Source organism: Phalacrocorax carbo, chromosome 2 (assembly GCF_963921805.1).
Source record: "Phalacrocorax carbo chromosome 2, bPhaCar2.1, whole genome shotgun sequence".
In the NCBI taxonomy this organism is placed as follows: domain Eukaryota; kingdom Metazoa; phylum Chordata; class Aves; order Suliformes; family Phalacrocoracidae; genus Phalacrocorax; species Phalacrocorax carbo.
In genome coordinates this window covers 107,982,005-107,995,318 of record NC_087514.1, presented here as the reverse complement: position 1 = coordinate 107,995,318, position 13,314 = coordinate 107,982,005, and the positions used below count along the sequence as shown (strand labels likewise).

At 40.9% G+C, this 13,314-nt stretch overlaps 1 protein-coding gene across 1 annotated transcript in view; it reads left to right on the top strand.

The window, feature by feature from the left end:
* The window catches only part of CNTNAP2 (contactin associated protein 2), a 1,195,621-nt gene that overhangs the window by 735,749 nt on the left and 446,558 nt on the right, over positions 1 to 13,314 (top strand). The window contains exon 10 of the mRNA XM_064443813.1: positions 3,746 to 3,917. Within this exon, the coding sequence (XP_064299883.1) occupies positions 3,746 to 3,917 (172 nt within the window). The remainder of the gene's footprint in view (positions 1 to 3,745; positions 3,918 to 13,314) is intronic.

The following is a 13,314-nucleotide window of genomic DNA, read 5'->3' as shown; positions in this document are numbered from 1 at the left end:
TTTTATGTGCATATTGAAAATGTACATATTTTCTTGTCAGCAAGAAGATCAGTACAATCCTATCCACATTGTTCATCCATTATTTAGCCTTTTTAGTGACAGCATTACTGTCAGACTTCATTACAGAACTTCATTTAATTAAAATGTCATTCAGTGTAAGAAGGATGAGGAAGTGAATCATGTCTCAATAATGGAAATCTGGAAGGGGAAGGCATTGTCATGTGTATTGAAATAATAACTGAAAGGTGCTAGCTCATTTCCAGGTTTACACTTGAGGCAGAAGCTTTGCTCCAGGTGGCTTGGACTGGAATTGACTAAAATGTCCAGGTCCCACCAAAATTAATGGGCATTAGACTGTATACCTAACAGTTCAAAAACAATATAGGTATTATATACAAGGCCTATCTAGCTGCTTTCCCATGTGCTAAACTCTTTTCCTAACAGTATGTTTATTAAATGCATTCTGAGAAGTGTGTCTAAGCTATAGCAACAATTTTAAAGCCAAAAAATTTGGTGTTAGAGTAGGGTGGTTTGGGAGAAGCATAGGGTTCAAAAAACCCCACCATTTTCCCATTCCCTGTGGATAGTGAATTGTTTTTTGAAATGATCGCTTTGCATAACTATCTGTTACAGTAATAGCATTACTGAAATGCCTTGACACACAGTCAGCCTCACAGACGATTTATGCAAGGTGCTGTACAAGTGCATAAACCCCCTCCTCTTCCAGTTCCTTGCATGACTAGAAACAGCAAAGGGAGTAGGAGGAAGACAGGCAAACAAAGACATATGAGTGAGCAAATTATAGTCTTCATCCATTGATAGATACAGCAAAATTCAGAATCCCAAACTGACTAATGCTCAATGTACATGACTCTCTTGGGTAATAGAGGAATGCTTGATTTATATAGTTAGGTTAGGAGCAGCTGCCACCTCCAGCCACTCCAGCCCGTGACTCCCTCCTACCCCAGCCAGTGAAGCCCAGCCTGGGGATCCAAGGACCTAGGGTCTCTCCCCAGGCTGAGGGACCCAGCTGCCACTTTCCTGTTTGCAGGTTCCACCAGTAGCAAAGTGCAGAACGTGTCCCAGAGACCAGTAATAACTGTGTACTGATATAGTGTAGGTCAAGAACTGATACTTCAGATGCAGAGAAGCTGAGGATCACGTATTGAATGGCATCTGTGGTTAGTTCTAGTCATTTGTTGGAATTTATTGCTGAATCTAATTATACATTTGTGGCTCAGTGATTTGGATCATACTCTTTTTGATGTGAAGAGTGAATTGTGGCTCTATGTTTTGATCTTATTTCTCACCTAGTGCTTGAAGGATGATGGATAATCTTCCATTATGTTCAGATACATCCATATAATGTCATTGGCTTTGCTGGGTTTACATGAACATTACTAAGAGTTTATCTCAGTGTCAGTAGTCTTTAATTTAATATTTTAAACAAAAGAATTGTGGAAGTGCTTTGAATTGGAAGATGATACAGAGGTTTCCTGCACAGCTTTGCTAATGCACTGAAGATCTAAACAACCATGTGCTTGGTGTTAGTTTGGGGTTCATGCTAAGAAGGAGTTATAGAGTAGTTTCAGTGACAATTTGAAAAACAGACGATTATACTGTAAGACTGAGCTGTTTAAATATAATTGGAGAAAGCACCTGATAGGAACATGCAAATACTGTGCTTGCATCCACCAAACAACAGAGAATTAAGTTGCACTTTCTGTCTCTCTGTACTGTTGTTTGTAAAGCCTCAGATGAATCAGTTTAATCAGTCACTGGAAATAACAGGTTAAAAAAGTAGGAGTCAGGTTTCTGAAACCCTTGCTCTCTCTTCATCAGATAAGTAAATTAGCCAGTGCGTATGCTGGGAAGAGAATATAAATCGTGTCCCTACAACTTGACTTTTCTGCCAATCCAAAGTAATTCCCACAGTCTAGGGTTAGCACAATTTTGGTGGGGGGCAGTTGGTCTGATGAGGCTATTATGCATTAGTTGGGCAATTGGGGGATCCTTAGGAGTTTTATCTTCTCCATCTAATGTGTATTAGTGTGAGTGGGTTATTTTTCTTTCTCATAGCAGTTTATGGCTCCCTGTGATAGTGTCACAATTTTGCTCCAAGGGTGATATGAAGTCAAGACAAGCCATTGCCCAATTTCTTAAAATATCTGTCAGAACTAGCTTTTAGCATGGTCACTGCTTAATTACTGTAACATCCCTGATTAATTCTGTGGTGTCACCAGTGAACTCTGAAGCAAGTGCTTACTGAAGTGAGTCAGAGCCACCAGCAGTAATTTTAGCTGATGGGCAAGACTGTTTTAGAAAATTCTAAAAAACATTACTGGTCGTATAAATTTTCTGACAAAGCCATTCAGTTAGAATGGGTCTTAATTTTGAGGAAGACTTACATGTATCTGAGTGTTTTTTAGTAATAGGTGCCACATTAAGCAGCATCTGTGCTCAAGCCCCAGTTGCTTGTTTCTACCTCCTATTCATCGCCCTGTCTTTTAGCCACTCCAACTATTTGTGTGGCATGTAATAAACTGTATTCAAGAACAGAATTTACAATTATGTTAATTCCCTTTTCCTGCTGCTATTCAAACAATATTGGTTCGATAATCTGTTATTCTCCTGTCTCCACAAATAGCTGTTTTCATGCTATTGAAGAAGGCAGTAAGGCATTGGGGATCAGAAGTTGACTGGGAAAGTGGGAGAAGGAATGAGAGCTGTATAATGTCTTAGATACGAAAACAAATGTGTGTAGTTTTTTAGCCTTGTCAGTCAAGAACTGCATGGCTAGTCACCGTCCTAGCTGAAATCTGCAGAACCATTGTGCATTTTTTATACTTTTTGCCTTCTTTACCAATAAACTGTTGTTATTGTTGTTATTGTTATTCCTTCCTGCTCTCATCTCAAACAGATTCTGCCTAAATTATTTTCTTGAAGCTTTTTCAGGGAGTTCATTGCTAAAGATTTCTAAGTAGTGAATGAGGCTTTCCACTGTCTATCAAGGACATTTTTTCTCAAGTAAATTGACACATTCACTTCTGAAGGGCATTCAGTTAAACAATTACATACAAACATCCTCTGTCTCCCTGACGTTTAGCCTTAGTCAAGACACTAATTCCTTCTCATCTCTTATAAACCACCTTCAGAAACACAGGTAAATGAAGGTATTCAGAGCAAAAATAAAAATACTACAGACTGTTCTCAGATTCCTTGGAAGTGGGCCAGGACACTAGATTTTAGGGCTAGTTTTAAGTTTGCAGAAAGTTTCCAGCATAAGTATTTATTGCCCCAGCAGCCTAGTTCTAGAGAAAGCTGAACTTTCATGGAACACATGGAATACATTTTTCTCAGAAAAATCTGAGAAATAGGAATGTGATTCCTAAAATATATGCAAGGAGATGAATGCTTTCCTGTTCCCTTCATCTTTGTATGAAGAGAGAAGTAATGAGAAACAACAACAGAGGGCTGGGGGAGGAAAAGGGTAACAGAAGTCTTCCATCCTATAGACAAAAATTAATGAAGGTATCATCAGCTGTACTGTGTAAGTTCTTGCACATAGTTGCCAATGACTTAAATCAATAGCTTTGCAGTGTAATCTAATAACTGTGTAATATTTCCTTCCCACTTTGCCTTTTTCTTCCCCCACCTAGAAAATACATCTTTTCCTGTGAAAAAATACTGGCTTGAGTAATAGTATATGAAGTTAATAATGCTTTTTATTCTGCTGCTTCTACAGGGTTTCCTATACAGATGAATAACTCGGATCACCCGCTATTCCAGCATTCGTTTCAAGGGTGCATGCAGTTTATTCACGTGGATGATCAGCTGGTGGATTTGCACGCAGTGGAGCAAGGCCAGCTGGGAAGTTTTGCCAATGTCACCATTGACATGTGTGCCATTATTGACAGGTAAGTTGCAGAGATACATGTCCTGCATATTCTGAAAATATACAGTATTACAGAAAAGGTGGTTCTGACACTGCCAGTGGTCACGTCAGGGCAGTCCTACCTTTTTAGCAGTGGGAAACATGGTTAGTGACGAAGATGATGGCTTTAAGTTGTAGATTGTGCAGGGTGCGGGAGAAAGTGTATCTCCAGTCTCCCCACTCTCGGGTTGAGGAGGAGATGAAAAGCTCTTGTAAGTCAAATTCAGCCTATGGGTCAATAATACGGCTGCTTTGAATATAGGGAACTCTTCCAAAAAGTCACACGTTTTATCTGTTTCTTAGATGACTGTTATGTAGATCTTTTTGCAACTAGAAGTTGTGCTTCCTGGCTTCAGTGCCTTCTAGCTTCACTGAATTCCTCAGAGAACTAAAATAGGTCCACATGTTTGTGTGACTTGTGCGTGTAATAAGTGTTCAAACTTTATTAAAATGCTTAGTGGGACTTTTTTTTCAAAACTGAGAAGAGTAATTCATAATTAAGGCAGGCTTTTGTTTTGAGCCCTACCTTTTCAACCACTTACCTGTGTTAATTTTTGTTCCTCCTGATTAATAGTTTCTTCTTTGTTAGCAAAAAAGAAAATACTAGGGAAGACAGGGAAAGAGCAAGTAGCCCAACTCCTGAATGCAGGCAGCTTGGCTTATTGTGAAAATTGCCTACATATTAAACCCATTGCAAGTCTGCTGGAAAGCTGAAAATGGCTTTTTTGAATTCTGCTTTGAAAGAAGCAAAGATTACAAGATCAGAGAACCCTTGAATAATTCAGGTAACAAGCAACCACTGGAGTTCATGTGGTCCAAGCCTTGCTGAATGGAGGGCCAACTTCAAAGCTATGTCAGGTTGCTCAGGGCCACATTCACTCAAGTTTTGAGTATCTCCAAGGGTGGAGATTCCACAGGCTGAGTGACTCTGGATATCATCAGCAAACGTCAGCATAGTTATGGTAAAGAAATGCATGTGCTTTTAATTTCCTACTCTAAGAGAATCTCAAAAGAGGTAAACGCTACTGTGAAAAAATGAAATATGGCATAGCGCTGTGGTCTCACAAAATGCCCTCGTTTCCTGAAATGTAGATGTCAGTTTGCACTAAACAAGTTGTGATGGGTTGACTGTGGCCAGCAGCCAAACACCCACCCTACCTTTTGCTCACTCCCCTCTCCTGGGTGATGGGGAGAAAAATAGAAGGAAGGTGAAAAGACTCATGGATTAACGTGGCAGTTTAATAAGAATGGCAGTTTAATAAGAAAAGCAAAAGCTGCGCATGCAAGCAAAGCAGAAAGAGGAATTCGTTCACTACTTTGCATCAGCAGGCAGATGTCCAGCCACCTCCTGGGAAGCGGGGCCTCAGCATGTGTAACAGGGAAGAGAAAATCCATAACCCCAAGCATCTCCCCTTCCTCTTCCATTTCTTGAGGTTTTTATTACTGAACATGACGTTGTACATTATGGGATATTCCTATGGGCAGTTTGGGTCAGCGGTCCCAGCTGTGTCCCCTCCTAAACTCTTGCCCACCCCCATCCTCCTGTCTTCATGGGGGAGGGTGTCGAGAGAGAACCTTGATGTTGTGCAAGCCCTGTTCAGCAGCAGCCAAAACAGTGGTGTGTTATTACCAACACTGTTTTAGCCACAGCTGGAAGCACAGCACCATACGGGCTGCTAGGAGGAAGGTTAACTTAGTAACTTCATCCCAGCCAGACCCAGTATACCATTTTATTAATGTCAGTGTTAAGGAGCATGCTTTGTGGCATATCAGTGAGTCATTTGAGCATGTTGGGCCACTTCAGATTGCTGCTTCTCATGGCCTGTTAATGGTTGAAGTCATAGTGGAAAGAGACAGTGAAGAACTGCTGTTATAGGGAAGAAGTTTATTCTATCTCCTCACATAAAAATGAAATTAGAAAGGCCTCCTGTGGTTAGTATTGGGTAGTTTGAATTGATTAGTTTTATTTTGAATATTTGTTTTTGCAAATGTGAACTGACTTGGAAGAAAGGATGTGAAGATACATCTAATTAAGTCTCTGCTTTTTCTCCAGCAGGTAAATATAAGCTTATGTGACAGTTTGTATTGATCCCACTTAAGCCAGTGTCTATTAGGAATAATTCCATCACCATAGTGAAGTTAGTCAGAATTAGGCTTTGGCAATGTATTACAATGTAATTACAATCAACTTACAATGTAAGTAAATTAGAAATACAATGCATTTTTTGAAAAAAAAAAAGGCTTAAAGCTTCCTAAATGTCAGGCAGCTTACTTTTGAAGTGAACTTTATATAGAAGTTACTATTTATAAGGTATTTCTTTTTATAACATATAATAATATATATTCAAATATTTCATATTATATAATGCCATATGCCATACATGACACTATATGAAATATCTTTTACAATATTCAAATGTTATTATGCATTATATATTTAAGATGTATTATTTTAGCTTTATCTGGTTTACATAGATAACATTCGTGTTTATATTTTAATACAAATAAGTGTTCTATAACATTTGTGTATGTATGTTTCCTTTATGTAAGAAAACATATTCTCATTCTGTTTCTCTCTTCTGTCACCTTGGACCCTGATATCATCCTCATTATATAAATTAAAACTATATGTCTTGTATTTATGCTTTCTAAGCACTGGAAGATTGTACTGCAAGCAGAGTAACAGTTGTATAATCATAGAAAATCAGAATAGTATCCAAAGAATTTTGTTAGGGCTGGTTTTGGTTTTTTAAAAGGACTGAGATGTAATCTAGTTTGTTTTTTTCCCATGATCAAGCTTATTACTTTGTAGTTTGCACTTTTAAAAAAACCCCTTGATGAAGAAGTAATAATGCCAAGCTTCAGATCTAACTGGATTTTCATGGCTGTCTTATTAACATCTGCACATAAGAGTTTACAAGCACTTCTGTTACAATATGCCACTACAAAAAACATTTTCATACGTGGTTTTCTTTTAAAGGATCCAGGTACCATGGGTGTTATATATTAGCTTAATTTCATTTCCTTTGAAATGGGAAGATATTTGTGACTGCAATACTGGGATCCTCCTGCTTTTTAAAATTTGTTTGGCTCTGAATCATAAAGGCATCGGTCATCATCAACATGGAAATTGCTTTCATAGCCACACTTCACTGAAGACCCTCATTGGGCAAAAAGATAAGCTGTCACATTGAATTATTCTTACTGCAGATATCAGCCATTTGGTTGGGGGAGAGAAATGTGAAGTTGTAAACGGTGGCATTTTTCATCATTACCCAGAGTGGATAGCAAGGAGAGGACAGTTTTCTCTATAAACACATGATAAAAGATACTGAGGGTGGCGAGTTCTCATGTTGCACCTGCCTGGAGGTAACTGCTTGCAAAGTCCCATGTTCTGTCTGGGACCCCTGTCCCTTATGGAAAGGGTTTTTGCATTTTAGTTCCAGTATTTTTTTTAAGACATTAGAATAATGGTCACATTAGGGTATTACACTGGTACTTGGGAGAGACAAGTGTTAAACCAGTGTCTTTTTATTTTTAGTCTTCCCCTCCTCACATGAGCTATTGCAGAGACTTCAGGCTGAGATCTCTTGTAAAAGGGAACACCAAACCTAAAGAACATTGTGTTTTTACCAGTGGCCAAATAGTATAAATGCATATGATTTCAAGCGGGTGTGTAAATATAGTAATCATAGGCAGCTAAAATGCTGCTGAGAAGAAAAAGTATCATCCCTGTTTCTGTATCTTAATTATCTTTGACTGTATTAGCAATGGAAGTTGCAATGTTGTCACAGTGATCAACATGCTGTACTGCTTGTGACAGCACAGGTCCCTATACATGTCCTTTACTTATAATTAACAAACTAACTTGTTACAGTCCAGATGGTACAGTTGTACTTTAGGTTTTAGCACAGGACATTGAACAGGAATTATTACTCACAACTAATTTATCCCAGCAGTCTCGGCGAATCCTAAAGCTTGCCTGACTTTGTTGTGGGTAGAATTAAGGATTTTAATCACAAAATCACAATGAGGAGATACAAAAATGATTTCAAAATATAGTGTTCAATCTGTTGCTGTAGATTATGCAGAACATATGCCAATTTTAATGAAAATCTCTATGTACCATAAGAGGTGAAATGAGAGAAATGGGGAAAAAAATGCAGTACCATGAATTTTCATGTGCATGCTTCTAGTGTTTTATGATTGTGTAAACTGTGTGATTCCCTCTGTGACACAAAGAGATTTAAGTAGATGCCAGTTTTCAATAATAATTTCACGTTGAAGAATTAATGTAAGTAATCAGATACATGTGGCAGAAAATTTCTGGGTGATTATTGCTCACCTGCTATAGTGTTATACTGTATGACAGAGTGCCAGTATTCGGCTTTAATCCCATATAGGCACATTCTCTAGATTATGTGAATGCCAACCAAATTTTAAATAATTCATTTAAATCACAAAACACAGCAAGCATAATGGTGCATGAAAATATCCACAATGTGACAGGCAGCAAGATAGAATTTCTTTGGAATTAAAAATTATCATTGCAAATAATCTTAAAATTCTTCACTTCTGGCTCTTTGCATGGGCTTCAGGCTTCTGGCCTTCTTTGTTCTCCCCCTTGCTCTGCCAGTTCAGTGGTGAGGCAGACAGTGAGGAATAAGACAGGGATCATCCTGTAGTACTCTGCATAAGAAGCAGATGATATACCAATGTCCAGACTGGAAGCAAACCTGCTTTACAGTTGAGTTGTTCCCAAGACAAATTCACAAAAAGGAAGTAAAATAGGACTGCAGAAGAGCTGAAACCATACTAGGAGTTCAGCCTGCAGATGTTTCTGCCCATATGGCTGGAAGCCACTTCGTACATGTACCTTCTCCCTCTCTTCTCCCTCTCCCCAATTCTCTTTGGAACCATACAAACTTTTGATGTGGAAATCGAGATGAGAGCTGCCATTCAACAAGAGAGATCCAAGTGCGTTTACTTCATAATCCATCTCAGTCCAGAAGGGTGACTTTGTAGGCATAAGTTATAGCTCAGTGACAGTGCTTTTAGAACTGTGCCACTTGTCCCCTATGTACCACAGTGTGACAACTGCCATATTACTTAACAGAGATCAATAGACAGCTGATAGAGTACAAACTTTACAGAGCTGGCCACAAAACAGGAATAGAATTACCTTTCTCTTTATTTTTCTGCAAGAATTTCTTTTTACTATGAAAAAAAATCTCAATTCTCTCACATTAAAAAAGAAGAGGGAAGCACTGTAAAAATAGGGAAAAGGAGGGCACAAGAAACGCCAACAAATTTAATGAGTTTGGTTTTCCCATGTGTTCACAGACTTCCTCCCTTCATGCAGCTGGAAAAATCTGGATAACTTGCAAAACTTAATAAAGAGTGAGTCCAATGTGAATTAAAATATATGTTCTTTTACAGAAAAGATACTGATACAATAATAGTTGCTTGACTGAAGATGTCTGTGCAGCACTTCGGTATCCTCAAGAAATTGGCTGGACCTTCCAGCTGTCATCAGTTAGAAGGGAGCTCCCCAAGACAGCAACACAAGTGCACATTTTTTAAATAACCTTTTGGCCCCACAAGCTGATCAAGTGAATTGTTATGAGCTGGTTTTATCACTTCAAATCAACCTTACTTAGGGATTTCATGTGTTTTGGTGATGATAATATCATGGTCTTTCTAATAAGCTGTCCTCAGAAAAGTATTTTTCACTTGGTTCTTCTTTATCTAAGATCACCCTACTCTCTCCTGATCTTGTAAGGTGGACATAATCTCATGCAGTTGGAGCTGTGCCATGTCCTGGAGTTCTACAGTAAAGGAAAATCAAGTTCTTTTCAATGCAACAGTAGTTTTTAAAATACAGAAATACCCATTCTAGGTCATTCTAACACAATTTAATGTAGGATGCACACAGAAATAATATTGGACATTCATTATGATTCAAATAGTCATAGTTTTTTGCAAACAACTAATTAATCAAGTGAAGTCCGAAATGTACAAAGAGGAAGGCCAAGGTTTCTATTGTAAGTAAGGGGGTCATTTTATGGAATGCTTATTGCATTAATTGTGTTGGTAAAGCTAGGAAATACCTTGAGGAGGAAGAAAACAATAGCTTTTCAGAGGTTTAGGATTCATTACCGTTGCGCTCCTCCTGAAGACAGGTGAGTGGAATATGTTACAGTATTACTTGCTTAAATGCTAAAAAGTGTTAATTTACAGAATTTGCAATAGAAGTATGTGCAGGGAAGCAAGATGTGAAGCAGTTCTAAGTGTTCTTCCACAGAAGGGGTGAGAGAAGGAAGATATTTACTTTCTTTTCTGTAGTTTTAAGCAAAGACGATAATCACCTTAGAGTCTGGATGATGGAGCTTAAAAACTCCAAAAAGAGAAAAATATACTGATTAAATTGTGGAAGCTTTCACAAAAAAAACCAAAAAAACCCAAAACAAACAAACAAACAAACAAAAAAACACCAAACCAAAACAAAACAAAAAAAAAACCCCCAAAAAACCCCAGAACACTAAAGGATGGAGTAGGACTGCATGGACAGAAGATGGAAAATGTGTGAGGTTCCCTGTGTGGAACAGTATGACTTACGACCCAGACTGTTAAATAGCTTAATAGTGTAATCAGTAGCTGTTTAAGCAAGTCAAAATACTTTGAAATGCAGATGGTTTGAACACTATTTTATGCTTATTTTATGTTTTCTTTCTTTCTTTCTTTCTTTATTCACTTTAACTTACATTGCACAGGTTACAATAGTCAACAGCATTCTTACAAGACTCTTTCCAATAACTGTGTGGGTTATATATCATCTTGTAGCTGGATGCCTAAATATTTTGAAATTTCCAAAATCATCAGTTGTGCTTTCTCTTGTATTTAATCCCAGATAAACTCTGCAGAGAGAGGAAAAATACCTTCTTTCATTTTAACTTTAATAAATATTAATCCATCTTTCTATTATGAAAATATATGTTACTGTAGTAATTTTCTAGAGCAAGTGGATGATTTATTCATGATAAATAGTTTTTCTTGCTGAAACAAAAGCCAAGACAATATACATTTAGGTGTATTGCTGAGGCAGAGGAGGAACCTGACAGCTAGTAGAGGTACTCTCTGGGCTGCAGGGTTGGTTTCTGCCATGGCCTGAGAGAAGAAGAACATCATGGGGTTTGTGCCTAGGAGCCCAGTGGCAGAGGACACGTCAGGGACACCCAGCAGCTGTGCCCAGGGCATGGCCACCAAGGGCAGGGACAGCCCCATGGGCCTCCTGGGCACAGGGACTGCCTCAGGGCCAGCACCCCAGAAGCCTGCCTCTGAAGGATGCTGGACAGAGGGCTGGTGGGTGGGGCTGTGCATGGAGGGTCCCATCACTGCCATGTCACAGGGCCACCACCTGGCAATACAGCAGTCGCAATGCCCTGGGACAGCATAAAAGGGAGCAGTGGCCGGGTGCCAGGGGCGGCCTGAAGACGTCTGAGAAGAAGTCCCTGATGAGCTGGTGGAATTACTTTGAGGGGGCTGACGGAGGAAAACTGGAGGCTGGATGAGGTGCTGGAGGTTCTTTGTTGCAAGACCAGCTCCTGGGAGTGCCACCTCACAGCTCGTCTGAGGCATGGAAATCCTTCTCAGCTGGATAAGCACTGGCCAGACCAAGGGAATGCCTTCTTGAGTAGCGCTGCAGAGCTGGCCATCCTCATCCCCTGCAGACCCAGTGGCAGCAGCCATCAGAAATGGGATGCACAGATGTTGCTGGAGTGCCAGTGCTGTGGAGCACCCACATGTGTCCTGCCAGGCATGGGTAGGATTCTTGCCCCCAAGATCAATCAGGCCGGGGGCATTTGGCCACTCTTGGAAGCCCCTGAGATGAGGGAGGGAGAAGAGGCTTGGGCATCTCCTGGGAGGCATGAGCAGCCTGCAGACAAGGAGGCAGGTCTCGCTCACATGCTCAGGGAGCAGCCGATCCCAGCACTGGGGTCAGGAAGGAATTTTCCCCCAGGGCAGATTGGCACTGGTCCCTGGGGGTTTTTTGCCTTCCTCTGCAGCATGATGGAGCATGACCACTTGTCAGGGGTCCTCTGGTCCCTTTTAGGTGGGTCACTGCCTGCTGCTCACGCACCCACAGAGATGGCCTCTCGTTCCCTGCAGCTGCAGGGGGGAGGAAGGCTTTTTTTCCCCCACGTTGGGCTAGACACTGTCACTGGGGGTTTTTTCCTTCCTCTGCAGCATTGAGCATGCTCCCTTGCCAGGGCTCCTTTAGGCCATTTTGGCAAGGTGCCCACTGCTCATGCTTCACAAAGGTGGCCCTCATGCCCCACGTCCAGGGGGAGGAAGCTTTCCAGACTCCTAGGGCAGGCCCCAGGGCTGCTCACGGGGATTGCTTCTTGTCCGCTGTAGCACTGAGCACAGCCCCTGTCAGGGCTCCTCTGGGCCCTTTTTGCCTGGTTCGTGCCTGCTGCTCTTGCACCTCCAAGGCACCACTCGTGCCCTGGCTCTCTCTGGCTCTCTTGCCCATTGCAAGCTTGGAGCGGCAGCGAACTCTGCTCTTCCCTTGGGTCCATTTCCCCAGGGCTTCCCTTCCGCAAAACAGCCTGTACTTGGAAGGGCTCCAGGCTTGCTGCACCACCAGGAGCTGCCACTTTTGAGCTCCCCCTGCATGGAATACAAGCACTGGGCAGGCATAAGAGCGCTTTTCATGCATCAGAGAAGGACAGCGGAGCAAGTTTTGGACAGCAAAAAGTGTGCCTGTCATAGATATGTGACATACTTTGGAAAATACTCCACAGTAACACACACCTCCTCTTCTTCTTCTTTTGTGTGTGGTTGGTCCTGATCCTCATTCTTCAAGTTCTCATTCTCCAGGCAACGGAGACTGCTTGGCCTGTATTCATGCTGCTGCTTTCTGTGGCTCTGTGTCTTTCCTTTGCCAGACCGCAAGGGATGTTTTTTTCAAGCTGCACTGAAGAATGCATCAGCCTACTCCTGGCTATACCTGTAACTTTTGTTATTTGTGTCCTTGGAAGTGGTTTTGGAGCTGAAACCCCCCTGGCATTTCAGGCAAATTACAGTTTCATCGTTATTCGACTCATGCTGAGCATGGGGAATAGAACAGAGCAGTGATGCTATGTTCAGTTTTTCAGTTGGTCTCAGGCTCTTGTGTTTTCACATGTTTTCCAAGGGAAACACCTCACTTAGGCATTTCTAAATAGGACTACAAGGAGAAATAAAACATCCACGGGAAAATGAACAGGTATTGCTCACCTTAAAAAGAATTGCAACCTTTTAGTTAAGGAGCATGTCCTGCTTCAGATCTTTGACCTTGGTAGAGTCAGAGGGATGGGGTTTTGCCGTCCTGCGGA